At 40.7% G+C, this 23,899-nt stretch overlaps 1 protein-coding gene across 2 annotated transcripts in view; it reads left to right on the plus strand.

Annotated features, from left to right (window-relative positions):
- LOC143997335 (uncharacterized) overlaps nt 1-23,899 on the plus strand; it is a 585,170-nt gene that overhangs the window by 260,199 nt on the left and 301,072 nt on the right. For both annotated transcript variants that reach the window (XM_077492911.1, XM_077492912.1), the window contains exons 16-17: nt 4,290-4,457; nt 9,967-10,134. In XM_077492911.1, the coding sequence (XP_077349037.1) occupies nt 4,290-4,457; nt 9,967-10,134 (336 nt within the window). The remainder of the gene's footprint in view (nt 1-4,289; nt 4,458-9,966; nt 10,135-23,899) is intronic.

Genomic DNA, 23,899 nt, shown 5'->3' on the forward strand with positions numbered 1-23,899 from the left:
AGTTCTACAACATGTGGTCTTTCCATGCAAGGAGCATGGTACCCTGTAACTTTTCTGAACAAATAGAACTTGTTAGGACTGCAACCTAAAATGTAGTTCAGTTTGGCCATGAATTTCATCCCTATTACTTTAGAACTTTTTTGCCGAGATGCTCATTTTTTTTTACCCTGCTCATAGAGCAGCTGAAATCCAGGATCATTAATGAACTTTGAGTAATGTGCCTCAACAAGCATTTTGTAATTGTAAATGGAATTTCATGGCTTCCTTTGCTGTAAATCAGAATGTGTGTTTATAGGGCGCTTTTTAATCCAGGCTTAATACACAATTATTTTTTAATAATCACAGCCTTAGAACTGCAGCTGTGAGCTCACTAGTTTAAACAGCTGACTGAAGTAAGCCGTTTTATGTTGCTAATATTCCTGGGCATGTCAGGAGGGAGAGAGTTATTTTCCTCAGGTGTGTTTGAGTAAGTCTCCTAATTTCATTACTTTTAAAGGCAGCGTGAAAATAAAACATGTCATCTCCCTAGATATTGCAATGTTTGGTCAAATTGAAACGTTGTGTGATTACTTCCTACATTCTCTCACCACTTTATAACAGCACATACTTGATCAAACATGACCAAGCCTTCATTCCATGTAGAGAGTGTTCCTCAAGGCATTGCTGGCTCTTGTAGCAGCAGAGGCAGATGGATTAGCAACAATGGAAGCATGCTCTGAAAATAGTAACATGTGGAGCAGAATAAGAGTTTCATAATAAGCTATGGTATGTACAATAATGTGCTCATTATTGAAATGGCTAAAATTAAAGCTGACCTACAGGCAGATTTAAAAAAGAAACGCCAAATCATGCAATATTTTTTTTTCTAAAAAAAATCCCATAATGGCATGTAATTTGAAATGAAGCTAGTGTACGGGGTTAACAGGAGGAGCCAATCAGGTGTGTCACACGCAGTGCACATATGTTAACAAGAATGCCCTCCAACCCCAATGTTCCTCACTAGCAACATTTTTTTTCCTTGCTTTTTTTTTTTTTTTTTTTATACTTGCTGCATCTGATCTTCAGATTGTCCCCTTCGCCTCTTCGGGAGGGTGGTCCTTAATGTGATATCAGCACCACTCTATGCATCAGTACGCTTTGAATAAAGGATGCCATTGTGATACCCACACAGGAAGCAGGCCCATACTGCTTGCTAGAGATGGGCTCAAATGTGTTTGAAATCCTACATGCCCGATCACGCCAGGAAGCCAACACTGCACACCACTAATCACGAGCAGTCAGACATTTTCCGATCTGTGCAGCTGCGAACCCGTGAAATGTCATTTTGGCATTCCACGTCATTTAACCCAGAAGGCTGTGTACATGGAGGAACTAAAAGTTACTGTTTTTTAAAAACTGGACATCTTAAAAAAACAAAAAAACAAAACAAAAAATAAACACCAGGTCACCAACCATATCTTTACAGTCTGGTAGGATCATGTGAATTTCAGGACTGACTAGGCTGTAGTACGGACCCTTTTGCAGGTAAAAAAGCTTCCATATACAGTATATATCTCAGCTGTGTATTTAGCTGTATGTATGGAGTTCAGGTTTAAATATCACTGTTGTACAGAGGTTTAAGTCCTATGATTTTGTGTGCATGTGCACTCATTTTTTTCCCACAGCTTAGTGTACCCCATCATGAAATAGTAAAATATTCAGTCATCAATATTGCAGGTGGCATTCAACAGAGCTCACACGAGAGAGCATGAAGAGGCAGTGGGGGGGAGGGGGGGGCACATCCCCTCCTGTTACCTGTAAAAGCAATCCAACGGCTAAGCAGCTGCTAGGATTGCTTTTAGATATGAGCATAACCGGCTAAAAAAAAAGAAATACGGGGTGTTAGGGCATACAGCTGACCCCAGTATAACAACTTGAACACAATCGCGTACATGTGCAGTACGTAATTCTGCAGCAAGTGATTAAAATGGCCTGCACCAGATTCAAAATCCTTGAAGCCCCGTTTGGTAGCTTTGCTGAGCCAGGTATTTCTTAATAGTGCAACTGTTACAAAGTGGCACTGTTACTGCATCAAATTCAAAAATAATTACTTCCAGTTTGTAGATAATAAAACTGGTATTTAAAGCGGAGTTCCACCCAAAAGTGGAACTTGCGCTCATTTGTCTTCTTCCCCCCTCCGGTGCCACATTTTTCACCTTTCGGAGGGGGGTGGGGGGGAGCAGATACCTGTCTTTGACAGATATCCTGTCCCCACTTCTTGGAATCTGGGCTGCTGCTCATGGCAGTACAGCTCGGCTCCCTCCTTGCTCCTGCCTGGTGCATGCACAGTGGAGACCCGGCGACAAGCTGCAATGCTACACTAACAGTTCCCTTACCTGTAATGGCGGTGGCAGCACACGACAGCTAATGGAAACATCAGTTGCGGTGCCGACATCGCTGGACTCCAGGATAGGTAAGTGTCCTATTAATAAAAGTCAGCATCTGCAGTATGTGTAGCTGCCAGTTTTTAATTTTTGCAGGGGAGAGCGGACCTCCTCTTTAAGTTCATTTAGGTAATTAAGACCACCTGTAAGTTGATATAAAGTATAGAGACAAAGTGTCATTGCTACTTCCTCTTCAACTGTCACTGGTTAAGGATGCTGCTGGCTGTGCAACTAGTGATGCTGACATTGGGCGAAGACTTCTGGGAAAGCTGAGGCGCTAGTTGCCTCAGGTCCACTGTCTTATTGTGATTGGCAGTGGACAGATTATATAGCTAATAGCAGATTGTCTATTGGCTATTGATCGTCACACTGCTTGCTGTCAATCACACTTGATGGGAAACTAGTGCCTCTGAATCCCCATCAACCAGCCACAAAACTCCTTGGTGCTGCACTGCCCGTGAGACAGCTGCAGTGGCGAGAGGGAGCTCACCTGTACTGATGCCAGAACTCGTATGAACACTCCATCCTTACTTCACCCTTCACATGCACTGTTTACAACAGATAAATTAATCTGTCACCTGCTCCGACATTGATCATTCAGAGGCATGACAAAGTTCTAAAGAGTGTCCTAGACACTTTTCATGAATTCTCTTAATAGGTGGTGACTATAGAAAGAAGAACAGCGATGAGATATAAGAACATCAAGCAAGTGTATTCAATTTGTACCTTTTTAACTAGTTAGTTACAGGAATCGCGGTATAATCCCATGGTTCAAAACCCCCTATAAATTTTGCCAACCACTGTTAATGTTCTAGTACTATTATGGTCGCTCCAGCTAAAATATAATTTACTCATTCATTTTTTCTGGTAATAGTCAAGTGGAGAGTTATTCAAGTGTTAGTCCATTAAAAAGTGACGTTTAAAATATAGGTGAATGCTGGTGGGCTGATTTCTTTCTGTAGTGCTCAGTTCCTGTCCACAAGTTTTGGGCGCCCTCAGCCCCCTTTCTGTGTTCCAGCATCATCTGTTGCATTATGAAGAACGGTGGTGGTTAACTGTCTTGATATACAGGGTTTCAAGTGGCCCCTGATGTTGCCAAAAGGCAACACATAATGTTCAGTAAATGTAAGGCTACAGAAAGCTGTAAAGACTTGCAAACATGCAATAGGCTATTATCAAAGACTATAGGCATTCTACAAGAGATAGTTGGAGGCTGCCGGAGATGGCCAGAGATTATGAACATGCTATAGGAGCTGTTGGAGAGTGGGGATATACTTCAGCAGACAGTTAAAGAAAAACTTCAGGATGTGCTATTTTTTTTGATGTTCATTGTAAATGAATGATGTCACAGCCTATTTTGGTCCTGCAGATATGTATGGCCACTGGGAGGAAGGATCAATGAGGCGTCTAATGTCACATTCAGCACACCTCAAAAAAATTACATGGGCCTGTCCATTCAAAGATGCTAGTGGTAGGCAGCTAAGACCTGCGCCTGGGTCCTTTCACTATGCTGAATGAACGTCACAGTGGGTGGGACAGAATGGGACCTGACTGGGACTGAAGTTCTTCCAAGACACTAATAAACAACCCAGCGAGTGGGTCAGACCAGGATCCAGGTCCTCTGACTGCTCTGTGAATAAACCACACAGGGGTGTTACAAGACTGGTGGCTTGGGGAGGAGCGTGGATAGCTGCCATTGGTTCTATAAAACAGAAATTGACAGGAATGGCCCCTTATTATGCAGGAGTAAAAATTTGATTACCCAACAACAGAATATTAGATCCGGACAGTCTTGAAATACTGCTAGTATCAGTTGTATTATATAAAAATATGTAGCCTTCATATTCCTTTTTTGTTTTCTCTAAGATTAAAGAGAAAGAAAATCAGCTGATAAAATTGGAGGATGAGGTTCACAAACTGCAAGAAGAAAATAACTCCAGTCAGAGTGATCACTTACAGACACAAGCACAGATGAAAATTCTCCACCTGAACCATTCCACTGCAGAAAAACAAATTGCACATTACATGATACAGGTATGTTTTGAAATGGCATATACATAATAAGTAAAATACAAGAATTACATTTTGAAAGATGCTTTTCCACAGTTATTTGTAAATTAACTACAGAAAATGTTTTTTCTTAAAGCCATATTAAAGTGTGACTAAACGCAATTAAATTTTATTAAAATAATCATGTTATATGTACCTGCTCTGTGCAGTGGTATTGCACAGAGTGGCCCTGATCATCTTCTTCTGGGATCCCCGGCGCTTAGCTGATCTCTTCTCCCCTCTCTTCCCCTTCACACAGGGAAGTGGGGAGGGGGGCACAGAGAAACATTGCATTAAGGTGAAAAAAACTTATTTAGGTTAGTAACACTTAAACCGCTTCAGCACCGGACCCATTTGGCTGCCCAAAGACCAGAGCACTTTTTGCGATTCGGCACTGCGCCACTTTAACTGACAATTGCGCGGTCTTGCGACATGGTTCCCAAACAAAATTGATGTCCTTTTTTCCCCACAAATAGAACTTTCTTTTGGTGGTATTTGTGGTATTTGATTACCTCTGCGGTTTTTATTTTTTGTGCTATAAACAAAAAAAGAGCGACAATTTTGAAAAAAAAGTTATATTTTTTACTATTTTTTACTTTTTGGTGTAATAAATATCCCCCAAAATTATAAACAAAAATTCCCTCAATTTAGGCAGATATGTATTTTCCTACATATTTTTGGTAAAAAAAATTGCAATACGCGTTTATTGATTGGTTTGCGCAAAAGTTATAGCGTCTACAAAATAGGGGCTAGTTTTATGTAATTTTTATTAATATATATATATTTTTTTTTACTAGTAATGGCGGTGATCAGCGATTTTTATCATGACTGCAACATTATGGCGGACACATTGGACACTTTTGATGCCATTTTGGGACCATTGTCATTTATACAGCGATCAGTGCTATACATTGCACTGATTACTCTAAAAATTACACTGGCAGTGAAGGGGTTAACCAGTAGGGGGCACTGAAAGGGTTAAGTGTGTCCTAGGGATGTGTTCTAACTGTGGGGGGATGGGCTATGTGTGACACAACACTGATCATTGCTCCCGATCACAGGGAACTGTGATCAGTGTCCTGTCACTAGGCAGAATGGGGAAATGCTTGTTTACATCAGCATTTCCCAGTTCTTCCTCTCCGTGAGACAATCACGGGACTCTCGGCGGACATCGAGTCCACGGGACCCGCGGTCACACTCACGGAGCTCTTGGCGAGCGCGTGCCCACAATGCCGTGTCTTAAAGGCGACATACCTGTACGTTGATATGCCTATATTGACGTGACACAGTCCTTAAGTGCTTAAACCCAAAAACAAACACTTTAAACCCAAAAGCATTTATTATATTTCAGTTTATCAATTCTCAGATTTTAAAGCTGCATTTGTTTTCTTTTTTAGCCTTTCTTTTATTTTCACTTGCTGGTCTGGTTATTTTAGAGTGTAGGCATTTAAATAGAGGGGGGTGTCTTACTGGCCAGATCACCAGGAAAGAACAAACACTAATGCAGCCACCACATCTAATGATTGGTAAGCTGCAATATATTACATTTTTGGTTTTGGATTTAATACCGCTTTAAGGTGAAAGTAAAAAGAAAGAAACCATATTTTAAGTTCTTTGTGCCTTGATGAATTTATGTCAGTAAAGCAACACAGAGGCCATTTGAAATGACTGCTGATTTCAATAAGTAGTGAGATGCTCTAGTTTGCTGAAAAGAACAACTAAAGACAGTTACCTTTTTTATTTATGTGTCATTATTTCTTGCACACAAGTTTGTGCATATTTGAGATCCAATCCATGGTGTAATTTTTGCAAAGCTGCTTCTCAAACTAGTATAATTGAGTACATATGGAATTTGAGACTACATTTTACAGAAAAAACAGTCTCACAATTATACATCCGAGACCAGTAGCTGCAGGGCCACAAAGCTAAAACACTGAACCTAAAAAAAAATGGAACTGCTGATATTGGTGGGGATAGTAGATAGCTGGGATCACACTTACGGATTTAGATGTGGGTTTCCACGCATCCAATTCACATGACAGGAGATTATGCCTGGCTCTCAATGGAGCCAGTTCACACACCTCTGGGGCGGCTACGGTGCGCATTGAAGTCCTGTGTGTTTTTGGCTCTGAATCGGGTATGAATTTAGGCAGAAATTCAATCCCGATTCGCCCCCGAATTGGTGTACAGTGACACACCGGACCCCCTGCTGTGAGCCGCAGCAAGTGTGAACCCAGCCTAAAGAGGGGTGACTCCTGTGCTCAAGGATCTGATTATCCAGTCTTAAATTGTTACACTTGTAAATACTTAGGTGAGCCATAGATTCATAATTTTTTATTTCTTTCCATCATGGGTGGAAGCAAACTAAACTGCTCAATTCCCCCAGCAACACAATTCAATCAGTGTTGATGGGGGGAATGCCTCCTGCAGTGCTTCTGTCAGTGGGGGGCGGGGGGGTACAGGGAGCCTTCCCGCCTGGCAGAATACAATGATTACAGCTAGCCGCTGACAGTAATCATTTGCAGAAAAATCTGACAAGCTGGTTGTACCCAAGTCGATAGATGGATTGACTTGGGTACAATCAGCCTGCCCATACATGGACCAAAATTTGTCAGATGCCTGCTGAACAGTCAAAATGTTGATCCATATATGGCCATTTTTAGATTTTTCTGCCTGCTTGTTAAACTTTACTTACATTATCTGAATCTGACTTTGTACCTTTCAGGCCCCGTTTACACTTCACTTAGAGGGAGCTGGCATCCCAGCTAGTGATTTTGTGTGAACGATTTTCACATGATTCCATGTGTCACACAAAGGGCAGCCCATGCTCTTCAATGGGCTGCCCTATGCGCAATTGTGATCCAAAAGTAGCTCCATCTCTTTTTTTGGGCATCATTCGTCACGTGATTTCTAAAGTCAAGTTTTCCCTCGATTGTAGCGCAATCCTTTATTTTTGGGGTACCATTTAGAATGAATTGCACCAAAACGACTGTTGTGCCTTTTGCACCAAATTGTGGGCAGGTTTGCGGCAATTCATGATCGCCAAGTGTGAATGGGGCCTAATGCCATGCACACACGACCGGACTTTCCGTCAGCAAAGGCCCAACAGAACGAACCCGCCAGACAATTTGATCGTGTGTGGGCTTCAACGGACCTTTGCTGTCGAAAAATCAGACAGACTTTAGAATTAGAACATGTTTCAAATCTTTCCAATGGACTCGAGTCTGGTTGAAAAATCCATTTGTCTGTATGCTAGTCCAAAGGACGAAAACCAACACTAGGGCAGCTATTGGCTACTAGCTATGAACCTCCTTATTCTAGTCCGGTTGTATGTCATCGTATGTCAAATCCGTAGGACTTTGGTGTGATAGTGTGTGGCCAAATACGTTCATTCGGAAAGTCCATCAGAACTCTGCTGAAAAGTCAGTTGGGAAGACCGTCGGACCTAGTCTGCCGGAAAGTCCGGTCGTGTGTACACGGCATAAGAGTCAAAAGTCACCTAAAGGTTGATATATAATGCTATGTGAACTGCATGAGCTCACATACTGTCTCCCAGCAGCATAAAGTCTCACAACATTGAATTACACAATCCTGTAGTTGTAAACATTCCCTTTGCAGCTCTGTTATTTTATACTGTTGTGTACTCTCAGGAGCTGGAAGACAGTATGTCAAGTTAGGAGCTTAACATACTGCAGCTGTCAGACTTGATTTATGACTCTCAAACTTAAGTTTCAGACTCATAGAAAGTAGTCTGGAAACTTATGGAACATTTAAAAAAAACAAAAACCTTATACTGTAGTTATACTAATTACATTCCTGCATAAGCCCATACACCGCTGGTTCAAAGTGAGAAAAAAGCCACACCGTACATCTGTGTAGTAGAGTCATGCTTAAATGCGTAATGCCCCGTACACACCAGCGGATTTTCCATCGAAAAACTAGGATGCTTTATCCAACAGAATTCCGCTCAAGCTTGGCTTGCATGCACACGGTCATACAAAAGTTCTCTGAACTTTCGACCGTCAAGAACACGGTGACGTACAATACTACGACGAGCTGAGAAAATTAAGTTCAATGCTTCCAAACATGCGTCAAATTGTTTCCGAGCATGCGTAGGAACTTTGCACGTCAGAATTTGTACAGACGATCCGACAGAAAAACAGAAAACCTGCTCTCACTATTTTGCTGGCTGGAATTCTGCCAACAAAAGACCGATGGAGCATACACACAGTCAGAATTTCTGACCAAGAGCTCACATCCGACTTTTTCTGGCAGAATTTCTGATGTAAGGGGATTTACAGGAGTGTGTTGTTCCTAGGTAGGAAATCTGCAATATCTATCTTAAAAAAAAAAAAAAAAAAAAAAAAATCTGCTGATGTCCAGGTAAATTTTACAATATAGTATTACATTCATACCGGTGATAATTGCCCATAAATATCTACAGTGTCTGGGTATATAACAGAAGCAAGAAATTGTTTTTGAGATTTAACTAGAGGACACTGGACAAAAAATGATTTTCCACTAATAATTATGCATCAATTAAGGTATTGTCACAAAAAATGTATTGCATATATATGTCATCCCAGTTTGCATTTACTGTATCTGCATGAGGAAACCTACTGGGTTCATTAGAACAGTAATGTTTATAAACTAACATTTTTGATTACGCAAAAACAGTTACTCCATCATAGAAGGATAAAACACTGAGTTTTGTTTAAACTTACCCTACAGAAAAAGGTTGCACACAGATTTATGCAAATGGAAAATGATCTTTTATACTGCAGCATCTGCAGTCACTGATGTCATTTCATTATAATGCAGTTGGATACATTTCCCTGGAAATGACTGTGGATGTATATTACACAAGGAATGATTATAAATACAGTTTGCTTTAAAAGTAATCTGTGTCTCCGCTTTATTAAACCTCCTCCCTTCCTGTAGGTGCGCTGAGCAGTAGGTGAAATTGGCCTGGCTATTTGAATTGTTCACATAAGTAATTTAACGGAATGGCAGAGCTTTCACGGTAATAAGACTTGTTTTAATCCTCTGGTTGTGGCTTGTGACACCATCCAACTTGCACGTCGCTTCTGTTTGCCCCTGTGGGAAGGTTAGATGACTGAAGGATTACAGATCCTGTGCCTTTTATTATTTGTACAAGCTCTATTCCCTGATAAAAGGAAAGAAGAAAAATTGTATTCACACATTTGGTGAGGAACTCCTTACAAATGTGTCTTCATACGCAGGTCAGGCGTTGGCTCGTACTTCATGTGTGCCCCTGTCATCAGGATGGGGAAACTTTAGAGAATTGTTTAAAGATCGTGATCACAGCGAAAAGCAGCTCTGGGCTATAAAAAAAAGGCCTCAAAGTAGTGAGAGGTTGCTTTTGCTTTTTCCCACAATCACATAGTGATCTTTATATAATCTCAAATGTTTAAAAAAAAAGAGAAGGTTTCTTGAAAGGTCCTCATCAAACTGCACATTTCTAATGTTCAAGGCTGAATTTTATGAGGAAACGATAGCGAAACTGCGGGAAGATTTGGAACAGTCAAAGAAACGATGCAGAAAAAGTACAAAAAGTCTGGAGTCTGCCGAGCAGAACATTTATGATTTAAACTTGGAAATGACTTTATTACAAGCAAATCACAAACAGACAGTTGAGCAGGTAACACTGTTTTTCTTTAGACTTTGTTGTCGTGTTTTGTTCCTGTTCCTGGACATCATTTTAGAAATGACTTGCATGTTAGTCTTACTGATCTTACTCTGGGATAGAAAAATAATAAAAGACAATTCAATTACAAGCTGTAGAAATGTGCTTTGCTTTACTTTGAACATCTATTTAAATAAGCAAGGTTTCTCTAATCTAATTTTTAGTGGTAGATAGAAGAAAGTTCATATAGACCAGATACTGTTTTTTTTTTTTTTCCTATCATGTTTTAATATTTGTAATAGACACCTAGAGGTCCGCACACCTGCATTAGCCACTAAAAGCTTGCAATTATGCTCAAATCTGGTGTCATTCTGAAAGCTAAGCTACCACACTTTGGGTAGTGTTGGAGCTTTTTGCTACCTCCCGCACTAGTGCCTTGGTATTGTCAGAATAAATATATGTCCATCCCCCCCACCGGCTTTTGTATACAATATTATGTCTAAAGAGGAGATTGGTGGTGCCTTAGACATTTTCTCACCTATAAAGAAGGCAGTGCTCATCTGGTGCTTGTGCCAGAAAACTTCAATCCATAGAATGGACATCTGACACCTCTCAAATGAGCTCCTGGTTTAGCCCAAATCCATGTACAGACCAAATTTTGCTTGTTTGGTAGTTCAGTGAACAAAATGAGTGTTTGGCTGATGGGAACCTCTGGCAGCAGTGTGAAGTGAAACCTTTGGCAGTGACATTGCTACTGCTGCTGAATTTTAACAGCTTCCCGCTTAGGGATTTTGGTCGTTGTAGAGTCAGCAGCTGCCATGTCTTAACGGTCAGTGATGTGTCCCTGCCTGGCCCATTCAGCTGTCAATTGTGAATTTCTGTCTGACATGTAAATGTAATTGAAAAGGCAGGGGATTCTCTAAAAATATAAAAAATAAAATATGAATGATGCCCATTGACCCGCTGAAAGAAAAAAAAATCGCCTAGTCCGATCCTGTCATTCACTCACCCACGAATGACAACTTCCTGGCACTGCCACTAAATGTAAACAAATTTATTTAAGAAAAAGGAGCAAAGATATTTGGGACTTTAAATGAGGTAGTAGGGGCCGTTCAAATCCCCTCCTCCATCCCGGGTTCAATATTTAGAAAAAAAAGGAAGCCATGGGCGGGACTTTATACGAGGCACATGGAAGCAGAAAAATAAATTTAGATTAAAAAAAATGGGTTTTAATAAATACAAATAGTCATATATTTACATATTATTGCACATAATCATACATTAATATTTTCAATTTCATCAAAATATACATTCCAACAAGGACTTAATGGTAAATATATGAATAACTTGGCATTCAATAAGCACTAATTATATATGGATATGTGACACATTAATGTGTCACTTGGAAAAAATACAAAAACAATAAATAAGATAAATAAGAGATAAATAAAGAAGGAACGTCCAATCTTTGTTGAAAATTGTATACACAAAACGGAAGTTAACAGCTCTATGCCTTTTGTGGCCTTTTTGTCACTCATCAGGAGCAAGACCGTAATGGTAATCTATGAATAGAGAAAACAACCATATTTTGGATGGTCTGGGAAAAGGTGGACAAATATTCCATTTGAAAAAACCCCATATGTACACTTGACCCACAAACTTACATATATACCTGCGCAGAAGTGATGCAGCACATTGGTAGTCAGGCCGGCCAAAAATGCCATAGATTGGGGTTGAGGGGGCTCCACACAGGCGACACCCAGAGAGCACAAATGACACCCCAGGCAGGTCAGAGTGTAGAATAAGGCATAGATTCAGTGTTGAACGTAGAGTGGCTCGTAGTGAAGGGACATCTAAAAAATAATCAGAAATCTATGTGTGACAAGTGAATGTGAAGGTGAAATATGAAATTAAGAAAAAAGAAAAAAAAAATGACAGAAGGGCAAGAAAAGGTTAAAAAGGGAGAAAAATAGTGAGAAAAGTAAAAAATTGGAGTGACAAAAAGGCCACAAAACGCGTAGAGCTGTCAACTTCCGTTTTGTGTATACAATTTTCAACAAAGATTGGACGTTCCTTCTTTATTTATCTCTTATTTTTTTTCTCCAAGTGACACATTAATGTGTCACATATCCATATATAATTGGTGCTTATTGAATGTCAAGTTCTTCATATATTTACCATTAAGTCCTTGTTGGAATGTATATTTTGATGAAATTGAAAATATTAATGTATGATTATGTGCAATAACATGTAAATATATGACTATTTCTATTTATTAAAACCCGTTTTTTATTTAAATTTATTTTTCTGTGTCCGTGTGCCTCATATAAAGTCCCGCCCATTGCTTCCTTTTTTTTCTAAACAAATATTTAGTCAATGACATCACCCAGGATATCTGCCCCTTTGTTTAAATTCTACTGCTGTTATCGGGAGCTGTCATTCGTGGCGAGTGAGCGATGAGATTGAATGTGATTGATGATGGATTTATGTTGCAGGACATTTTTTAATAAAAGACTTGTCAAAAGTGTGTGTTTTTATTTACTACTATAATTTTTTTCTTTGAGTGAATAGGGGTACTATGTTGTGATGCTGAAAAAAGACCCCCACAACCATTGGACCAGGTTTGTGGGGAAGAGGCCCTTGTCTTCATCAACATAGGGATAAAGAACTTTGATAGGGAGGTTCTCAGATTGAAGGCATGTGGCAAGGTATTTTTCATGAGGGGGGTGCGCCCCCCAATCCTTTCCTTGCCAGCTAGGCTGCACGCTTAGATGAGCGTATGGTATGGATTTTGGGGGAGACCAAATGCTTTTCTTGTTTTTTGCATTGATCTTCCCTTAAAATCTATATCACACTCATTTAGAATAAGGGTGGTATGTATTTTAGAGGGAACCCTAGGCCATTTTTTTTGTTTTGTTTTTGTGCCCAAGTGCCGAGACCCCTATGCCAGTTGTTTGACAGGCCCTTGCCTATTAGTGTAGAAAATAGTCAGACTTTTTAACACCTGGACTTCGTAAATTTTAGCAAACCCACCCCAAGCTGAACCCAGGTATGTACAGCTTAACACTATTCCCCACAGCCCTCACTGGTTACTCATCCTCTTGACACCATTCTCTCCTGCTATGACATGAGGTCAGAGAAAGGAACCAGTGAGACTTCTAGGGGACAATGGGAATTGATATTCCTAAAAGATCAGAGCAGTTCGGCTGTGTGGGCACTGGGAAAGGTAATCATGGGCAAATTCTACAGGGAAGAGGGATGTGAAAAAATAAAAATAAAATCACACCGAGGTAGCTTTAAAGACAAAATAAACATAGGGATCTTGACTGTGCAGGAAGATGCAATATGCAGGCAGTGTTAAGCACATTTAGTATGTATAGTGGTCAGAACACTATACACAGAAAGTGTTAGAAAATGCAGACCAGTTGTTTTTTGCACAGTAAATTGAAACATGAGTCCCCATTCATGTTATGTAGTTTATTTGTCAACCTTCTATATATTGCAACTGTATTTATGAAAGAGAAAAAAAGAATCCATCAAAAACGTTAGTGCCAAGGCCACACAAGCAATTTTAATTACTTGCAATGAGAGTTCTTGACACTTGCTGGCAATAACCTAATTTCCAACACCTTGAAATCAATGTTCTACTAATTAGGTGAATATATGTGAATAATGAGTGATTATAATCAACCATGAAGTTTACCCATTAAAAAATACTTAATCAAAATATAAATAATATTAAAAGCTGAATTTCAGTAGGTCACTCGTTCAGAATAGCCACCATAAAGAAAACGCTTTGCATTTTTTTTTTGCTGAATGAAAAGCGTTCTCTGATTGGATGAGGTGAAGAGGCAGTGATATCCTGTCTTCCACCTTATTCAATCACACGGCACAGGATCCGGAAGATAGCAAGGATCACTATAGTAGCATGTAGTGACTAGCACTATCTCTCCTTGCTGAGCCACCTAAGATGCTGAACAGCTTCCTGACTTACTCCTTAGACAATTTTGCCTTGTGTCTTGTTTTTCTGTTGAACCTTGAACCCTTTGCTCCTCTCGTGACCTTCCAAATTAAGCCATGCCATTTCATTTCCTGTTTGCCAGATTATTGTGTTCTCTCCAGCCAGTATCTCACTCTTGTCACTCCTGCTGCCGCCTGCATCTTCACTACCACTTGTTACCAACCTTTGGCTTGTTCCTCTACTATGTTTCCACTTGATTACAACATGCAACTACTTGTTACCAACATTTTGGCTTGTTCCTCGACTACACTTCTGCTTGATCCCTACCTGCTACCACTTGTTACCGACCTTTGGCTTGTTTACTAATTACGGTTCTTCTTCTTGATCTCTACCTGCTTCATTTGCTACTGGACCACAGCTTGCTCACCTCTTGGTAGGGTGATCCTGAGGACCACAACCTGGAAGTAACAAGCAGCAAAACCCATCTCCACTATCAGGAATACTGATTAGTGCTTAGGCCCCGCTGCTCGAGTGAGCGCACTTCATCCACAAGGATGACCTGCTTGTGTGCCTATCCTGCTGGTCAGTGGGAGCCTTACAGCTATAGCTACTGGTCTCCAAGCCTGACCCCTGACCGTGACACTGCAACTATTACAGGTATTCTCAGTCATGTTTGGAATACGCCTACTTACATTCCAGGCTGGACCAATGTAACCATGCAACAAAATTCATACCTGAAATTCAGCTTTGGAATGTGGTTTGTTTGCAACACCTTTAATCATCAAATAAAAAACAAAGTGATTTCCTTACAGTATTCTAAGTACCGTTTTCACAATTTGCTATTAGCACTTTTGTCTGTTATTAGTCTTTTCTGAAATTCAATATTTATTTACTGCTAGGCTGGCCCCCACAGCCTTTGGACTTGGTCAATGACCCCTCGAGCACTAAGCGTTGATTTCAATAGTGGAACAAGTTTACAGGTTTCTAGTACCACTCACAATGTATCCTTGCTTTCTTCCTTTATACTGATTTACAATGCAGCCTATGTTCAATCAGGTTTTGCAAAACACTAATCATAGGAAATTACCTAGTTTAGAAAATGTAAAGTTGCTCTCATTTACTTGACAATTAGAGGCACAGGTGCACCAAAATAGGTACTGCAAAGGGAACATATTCAACTGGTATTGACAGCAGTAAACTAAGCATGAGATTGGGACACCCAAAAACATTCAAGCAGGTTTGTTCTGCACTTTTGTTCAACAATGCAGCAAAGTAACACAGTATACTGCAGAAGGCTTTGTACAGCCAGTCCATGGCATAAAACATCCAAAATGAATATACTGCACATTCACATGAGCCCCTGCCTTTAATGGGCTTACAATCTAAGGTCCCTACTTTACCTTTTATACACACGTCCATATTAGGGGCCAATTTGTAAAGGAGCCATAAGAAACCTGCTCTAGAACAGGGAGAACATGCAAACTTTATGCAGATGGTGTCCTAACTAGGATTTGAAATTGAGACCACAGCACAGAAGTTCTAATCACTAAGCCACCATGCTAGGGTTCTGTCAGCAGTCAACCTTTTCACTCAGCAGCATGCACTCATAAGAGAGAGAGAAGTTTTTATTGCACAACAGTCAGTAGACATATTTAAAGACTTGAGCTTTGATAAATAACAGGATCTGGCTACCAAGTAAGATGTTGGACCTAGGAATGGAGTGTTTAAGAACCAGAACTAGGACTTATTCAGAGTCTGATGTTACAGTGCATTTCTTTGTCCATATTGGTTATCAACCTCGTGGCCCCCCAACATGTATATTTGAAAATCCCAGGTGATTCATAAACTTTGTCCACAATCCTGCCAGCCAGTGCCTTATAGTATGGGGTTGTTCATAGTTTCTTTGAAATCTTATTTAGAGTTAAACAATTCAGTCAGCTTGAATGCAAATAATGCTTAGTGGAGGTCTTCAGATTTCTGTGGGAGAAAACTATGGCAGTAGCCATTGTGTAAAATTATACAATAACTCTTATAGCGCAAGTGTGATTATTTAGGCTTTGATATTCTTCCATTAGTATCTTCTCAGTGTTCTATGTACTAATCTCTTGTGGCATTATGTTTTGCACATCAATTTAAATTGCAATACCATATATGTTAAAAGCTACTGTTCCCTTTCCTGCAAGATTTCTCAACCACTTCAACCCTGGAAGATTTGGCTGCTCAATGACCAGGCCATTATTTGTGATGCGGCACTGTGTCACTTTAACTGACAATTGCACGGTTGTGCGACGCTGTACCTAAACACAATTTATGTAATTTTTTCACACAAATAGAACTTTCTTTTGGTGGTATTTGATAATCTCTGCAGTTTATTTTTTGCACTATAAACAAAAGAGTGTAAATTTTGAAAAAAACACACATTTTCGACTTTTTGCTATAATATATATGCCCATTTTTAAAAAAAAAAAACATTTTTTCCCCTTAGTTTAGACCAATATGTATTCTTCTACATATTTTTGGTAATATAAATCGCAATAAGCGTATATTCATTGGTTTGTGCAAAGGTTACAGCATCTACAAAATAGGGGAAAGATTTACGGAATGTTTATTATTATTTATTTTTTTACTAGTAATGGCGGAGATCAGCTATTTTATTATATATAATTTTTTTTTTTTCTGGTCTGTGACATTATGGCAGACAGATGAGACACTTTTGACACATTTTTGGGACCATTAGCATTTATACAGCGATCAGTGCTATAAAATGCACTCATTACTGTGTAAATGTCACTGGCAGGGAAGGGGTTAACACTAGGGGGTGATGAAGGGGTTAACTGTGTTCCCTAGGTAGTGATTCTAACTTTGGGGAGAAGGGACTGATTGGGTGAGGAGAATGATCATTGTTCATACTTGGTATGAACAACCGATCACTCTCCTCACCCCTGAGAGAATGGAGAACTGTCTGTTTACATTCATAGATATTTGTTCTGTCTCTGTGTGGAGCAATTGTGGGTACCCAGCGGTCATCGTAACTGCCGGGCATGCGCATCGGCATCACGCACGTGCCTCTGGTCACGTACATGGTCAAAAGGCAAACCGACATACAGTTATGTCGGTTCGCCCAGAGTAGCCAGCCTGCCACAGTACAACTGTGGCAGCTGGTTGGGAAGGGGTTAAACAAATGTAGCCCCCATTTTGGATTCTTTCTTACAATAAAGAGTGTTCCACTTTGTTCAGAAAACAACAATCCCCTCTGGGTGATCAATGTACAGTGCAGGGATTTTAACAAACAGTGTCAAAACCTACCTGTTTTCAAAGAAAAAACTGTTTGTCTGCAGAGTGAATCTGAATTCATTTTTATTCTTCTGATGCACTTGCAATGATTTAAAGCGGAGGTCCACCCTAAAGTGGACCTTCCGCTCATTGGAACAGTACAGTACAAGTATCTGCACCCACTTCCGGCGTAGATTCTGCAGAAGGTATGCCCCTTTCCGCAGAATCTACGCCCCTTTCCAAAGGTCCCCTGCTGGGAAACACACGGATCCCAGCGACAGCGGGGACCATCCTTATTGCGCAGCGTGACTCGCGCATGCGCAGTAGGGAACCGGGAAATGAAGCCGAAAGGCTCCACTTACTGATTCCCATACCCAAGACGGCGACGGCAGCACCCGAGAGACGATCGAGAGATCGGCTTCGGGTGCCGACATCGAGGGAGCGCGCTGGGCGGGTAAGTGTCATTATTTTAAAAGTCAGCAGCTGCAGTATTTGTAGCTGCTGGCTTTTAAAAAAAAAAAACGGCGGACTCCCGTCGGACTCCCGCTTTAATGAGGAAATGACATGGTCTGCATTGCTTTAAAAGTTCCTAACCCTTTGAAAGTATCTCACCAAAAATTAACTTTCTGCTGCAGAGGATTCCTATAATATGACATGTGTCCTTGTGCAGACTTCTGGGAAAATCATTGAGCCAATCATACAAGCAGGAAATTACATTTCTGGGAGTGTTACATACAGCAATGGTGTATAAAATGCCTCTTGGTTGCCATATTGTATTGCATTTTACAGAAGATTACAGCATTGCAGATTGAAAAGGAAAGGTAATTTTTAATAACATTCAATTACAATGTGGCTCACGTTGCAATTGTATGAACTATAATATAAATATATATATATATATATATATATATATATATGTGTGTATGTATATATATATATATATATATATATATATATATAATTTATTTTTGCTATTCCCCCCCCCCCCACAAAAGTAGAATTATATTTTAATGACACAGAAGCATCCTACTCTGCTGCTTTCAGCATTCTCACTTGTGCAGGGAGGCCTTTTAGATTTGTATGAGGTTGCACTACTAGCCTGGAGAGGCAAAGAAAGATTTCAGGAAATCCTCTGCATGCAGGGTTTTCTTACCGTGGTTTAGGACACATCATTTTTAAAAATGTACTATGTATGCAACTATGTTTTATACATGCTTTTTGCATCACTCCTAAATGTTACACCAAAATGTGATATTTTTATTATATATAGAACATGGTGGGCTGACGATCCTGTAGGTTAATTTTTATTTTTTTGGAGGCTTCAGTGGCATGAAAATGTAACACATTTAATACATTGTTGATGAAAACACGCAGTTAATTCCCTTTTCTGGTGGTTAGCTGCCAGATTTACAGCATAAATACAGCTAAAGAAAAAGTCATCAGGGTTTACAAAGATTATTGTTCCAATCTAAATGTAGAGAAATGTATACTGTGTTACAGTAGGGCAGAGGAGAGCAGTATTTGCTTAGGCTTGAGAGCTGACATCAATTTAACAAGATACAGTAGAATGATTTTAATACTTTTAATCTGCAGCATGTGCAGTATATAGACATGACCATAATGGGCCACGCTATCTTGCTCCAGCTGAGAAAGACAATCCTTTTGTCCTTGAGACCAAATCTGAACACTTATGAACTGTATTGAAGAGTCATGTGATGGCTTATATTCTACAAATAATCCAAGATATTTTGAGATTTTTACTTTGGCTCAGAAAACATGGTATGGGGTAGTAATGTACTAAGGAGGGTTTTATTAAACTAGAAGAATCTATTCTTAAAGCTGAACTCCAGCCATATATAAAAGGCCAATGTTTATTCCAGTTTTGTGTTTTGTTTAAGACTTATTACATTTATTTTAAATGCAGTGAGTATAAGGCCCCATTAACACTATGAGATTTTATGCATATTTGTATCTTCAGATTTACCAAAACCATAAAATATGCAGTCAAACCTTAAGAGTTTGTATGCAATCAGGCAGGCCCTTGCACTTCATGGTTTTGGTAAATCTGAAGACAAAAATATGCAGAGAATTGAATAGTGTGTATGGGGTCTTGAATCCATAAATATATTTGCTTTCCTTTGTCCAGTGCACCAGGTGACTCCAAACATTGCTCAGTGTTGTCTACGTTGCCTTGGTCCATTGCTTATGCTAGACAGAGTTCAAAAAGTGAGGACCTCATCAATGTATTGATATTTCTCAATTGAAGAGGCTGGGGGTGGGTAGTTGCCCAGAATGTATTGTGTGACTGCAGGGGAGAAGAGGGAATCTACTGATCTGTTTTTGTTTCCTGGTCTGAACCACAAGACGGATAAAACGAAATTCCAAGATTTTTGGCAGCTTTAAAAACCATCTCTAGACAAATTAGAATGTGAGGGTACACTATAACAGGTACAGTAGAGTACTAGAACGCAACTGGGCACCTATTATGATTAAAGTACAGTATCACTGTCCACAATAAGGTATACAAAAATGTCATTTTAGCACAAGCCTTTATTTTTCATCTGTATTTCCTAAGCATGTGCAGCCTTAACCACTTGCTTACTGGGCACTTAAACCCCCCCTCCTGCCCAGACCAATTTTCAGCTTTCAGCGCTGATGCACTTTGAATGACAATTACGCGGGCATACAACACTGTACCCAAATGAAATTTTTATCATTTTTTTCCCACAAATAGAGCTTTATTTAGGTGGTATTTAATTACAGCTGGGAGTTTTATTTTTTGCTAAACAAACAAAAAAAGATGCAAAAAAAAAAAAATCATGTTTAATAGTTTGTTATAAAATTTTGCAAACAGGTCATTTTTCTCCTTCATTGAAGTGCGCTGATGAGGCGGCACTGATGGGCTACACTGGTGGGCACTGATAGGCTGCACTGGTGGGCACTGATAGGCACAGATAAGGCGGCACCGATGGGCACAGATAAGGCAGTACTGATGGGCACAGATAAGGCAGTACTGATGGGCACAGATAAGGTGGCACTGATGGGCACAGATAAGGCAGCACTGATGGGCAAAGATGGGCACAGATAAGACAGCACGGATGGGTGGCACGGATAAGTGACACTAAGGGGCACTGATAGGTACCACTGATAGATGGGACTGATGGGCACTGATAGGTGGCACTGATGGGCACTGGTAGATGACACTAATGGGCACAGATATGTGGCACTGGGGTGCAGCACCGTTGTTGAGGCAGATTGTGGGCACTGATGGGTGGCACTGATGAGTGGCACTGTGGGCACTGATGGGTGGCACTGTGGGCACTGCTGGGTGGCACTATGGGCACTGCTGGGTGGCACTGGCAGGGGGCAGATGGGCACTGGCAGGGCTGGCCGTGATCGGGACTGATGTCCCGATCACGGACGCCGGTGATCGCCTTTTTTTTTCTCCTTGCGCTGTCAGCGCGAGGAGGGATAATAGCCGATTACCGGCTCCGTTGTATCACATGATCAGCTGTCATTGGCTGACAGCTGATCACGTGGTAAGGGGTCGGGATCGACCCCTTGCTCGGATCCGTGATCGGGCGAGTCTCATAGACTCGCCGATCACAGAGCGTGCCCCTCGGGGCGCGCAGGCCGCTCGTGCACAGGATGACGTCAATAGACTTAGTCCCGTCAAAGGAGGTCCGCGCTGTAGCCGTCATTTGGCTATAGCGTGGATCTCTAGTGGTTAAAGGATAAGTTCATCTTTTGTAACAAGTTACATGTTACAGTCATATTCAGGGTGTAACATGTTGCAAATCCTCTCGCCCCTGCACCCCCCCCCCCCTCGACTCCCAGTTGTGACAGGCAGCAGGGGATCTTCTTCCCCCGCTCTCTGTCACAATCTGAAAAGAACGTGCCCATGTGGGGTAATGCCTGCCCTGCCGTGTCATTCATTCACAGTGTTCTGTGAATGGAATAATACAAGGTCTGGCAGCCTTTGTGGCTATTGGCTTGTAGGATCTCTAGTGGTTAAAGGATAAGTTCATCTTTTGTAACAAGTTACATGTTACAGTCATATTCAGGGTGTAACATGTTGCAAATCCTCTCGCCCCTGCACCCCCCCCCCCCCCTCGACTCCCAGTTGTGACAGGCAGCAGGGGATCTTCTTCCCCCGCTCTCTGTCACAATCTGAAAAGAACGTGGCCATGTGGGGTTCTGCCTGCCCTGCCGTGTCATTCATTTACAGTGTTCTGTGAATGGAATAATACAAGGTCTGGCAGCCTTTGTGGCTATTGGCTTGTAGTTCTCAATGAATTACTGTAGCGCTGTTGAGCACTGTGGTAGTTCATTGAGGCTTCCCGTTAGTGTGTAATTGCCTGGCCGTAGTGCAATGCTTTCAAGGGTCCCAATAATAATTAAAACAACTTTTTTTTTTTTTTTAACCTGCAAAAAGATGTGCATTTATTATTTTTTTTTCTATAGATTCTAAGCTCTAACAAGCAGGTCTCTCTGATTCCTACTGTATTAAACGGAATTGTAGTTGTACTGCCTGCCCTTGTGTTCTAAAGCACTGTGTAAACTGTTGGCACTATATAAATCCTGTATTATAATAATAATAATAGTAATAAAGGTGAACTTATTCTTTAACCAGTTCCCGACCAGCGCACTCCAATGTACGTCGGCAGAATGGCACGGGCAGGCATATTGGCATACAGGTACGTCCAATCTTCAATGCCGCCCTGCCATCGCGAGCACGCCGCAGGTGGCGCGCTGGTCGGGACCCCCGTGAGTCTGGTCGTGGGTCCCGCGGACTCTATGGCCGCGGGCATACCCGCGATTGTCTCACGGGGCGGCTGAATGGAGAAATGCCGTTTACGCCATACGTGTAAACAGTATTTCTCCATTCTGCCTAGCAACTAGTGAAGCTGATCTCTGCTCCATGTGATTGGAGCAGAGATCAGTGTTCACTAAATGAAAGCCCAGCCCCCCATAGTTAGTAACACACCCCTAGGAACACTTAACCCCTACACTGCCACCCACTGATTAACCCCTTCACTGCCAGTGTCATTTACACAGGAATCACTGCATTTATATAGCAGTGATTGCTGTATAAATGACAATGGTGCCAAAAATGTCCGATGTGTCCTCCATAATGTCGCAGTCACAATAAAAATCGCTGATCGCCGCCATTACTAGTAGAAAAAAAAATATTAATAAAAATGCCATAAAATTATCCCCTATTTTGTAAACGCTATAACTTTTGCGCAAACCAATCAATGATCGCTTATTGCCAAAAATATGTAGAAGGATACGTATCGGCCTAAACTGAGGGACAAATTCTTTTTTTATATATATATATATATATATTTTTGGGGGATATTTATTATAACAAAAAGTAAAAAATAATGATTTTTTTTCAAAATTGTTGCTCTATTTTTGTTTATAGCGCAAAAAATAAAAACCCGCAGGGGTGATCAAATACCACCAAAAGAAAGCTCTATTTGTGGGGAAAAAAGGACGTCAATTTTGTTTGGGAGCCACGTCGCACGGCCACGCAATTGTCAGTTAAAGCGACGCAGTGCCGAATTGCAAAAAGTGGTCTGGTCTTTGACCAGCAAAATGGTCCGTTCTGTAAGTGGTTAAAGTATAACTAAAGGCAAAACTGTTTTCTTTAGTTTAGATAGAGTGGAGAAGGATTAGCACACTTGTTAGGTTCTTACTGCTGTCTCTGCCCCCTTTGGGCAGATTCACCCTCTCTATTTTCCAGTTTACCATTATTAGAATTTTGGGTTGATACCAGAACAAGAATAGAGGGGACATCTTAAAATGGAGACATTGCTTCTGGTGACACCTCAGGATTTCTTCACTTTGGAGGGATTTCCTCTCCCCTCCTGTTTTGTCTATGCAATGGTAGTTGAAGGGAAATCTCCCCAATGGGAAATGGATGGCAAAAAACAGGGCTTATAACCCTCCTTCATTCTATCCAATCTATGTATCCAAAATTGAAAATGTGGACCATGCTCTGTGTGAACTAACCTAAGAGCCACCAGCTGCATTGTCCACTGATGACTCTGAAAGGGAGACTGTTTATAAACATGTATGTATGCACCTTAGCATCGGTTTGTTCTGGACAGGCCTCCTGATAGTTACGTTGGTGGACCGTGCTTACACAATGTTTATAGGCATGAATGCTTTTAGTCTCCTCCGGGGACTCATGTAACTGGGTTATAATGCAGGAACACATTTGGGAGGAAGAGCAAGAGCCTTAGCAAGGACCTTCATGGCAGGATCACAAAGTCATTATGTTAATGAAAGCTACAGATTTAAATAGAGTGAAAATTACTTATGGAATTACACTATAATGTTAAAGTTTATATGGGCTCTTAGTAATGGGGTATAATTTTGCTGTAAGGTAAATCTAAACATTAGAAATTTAGTTTGTTAGTTTTTCCATTAAACATTTTTCCTCCTTTTTTAATACTTGTCTCAATCTCAGTGCTGCTTACACCAATCAGCTGTAACATTATGACCTCCCACCATAACATTATGGACTCCACTAGACCT

Source organism: Lithobates pipiens, unplaced genomic scaffold, assembly GCF_037356315.1.
Source record: "Lithobates pipiens isolate NorthernLeopardFrog02 unplaced genomic scaffold, aLitPip1_a1.2 Scaffold_19, whole genome shotgun sequence".
NCBI lineage: Eukaryota > Metazoa > Chordata > Amphibia > Anura > Ranidae > Lithobates > Lithobates pipiens.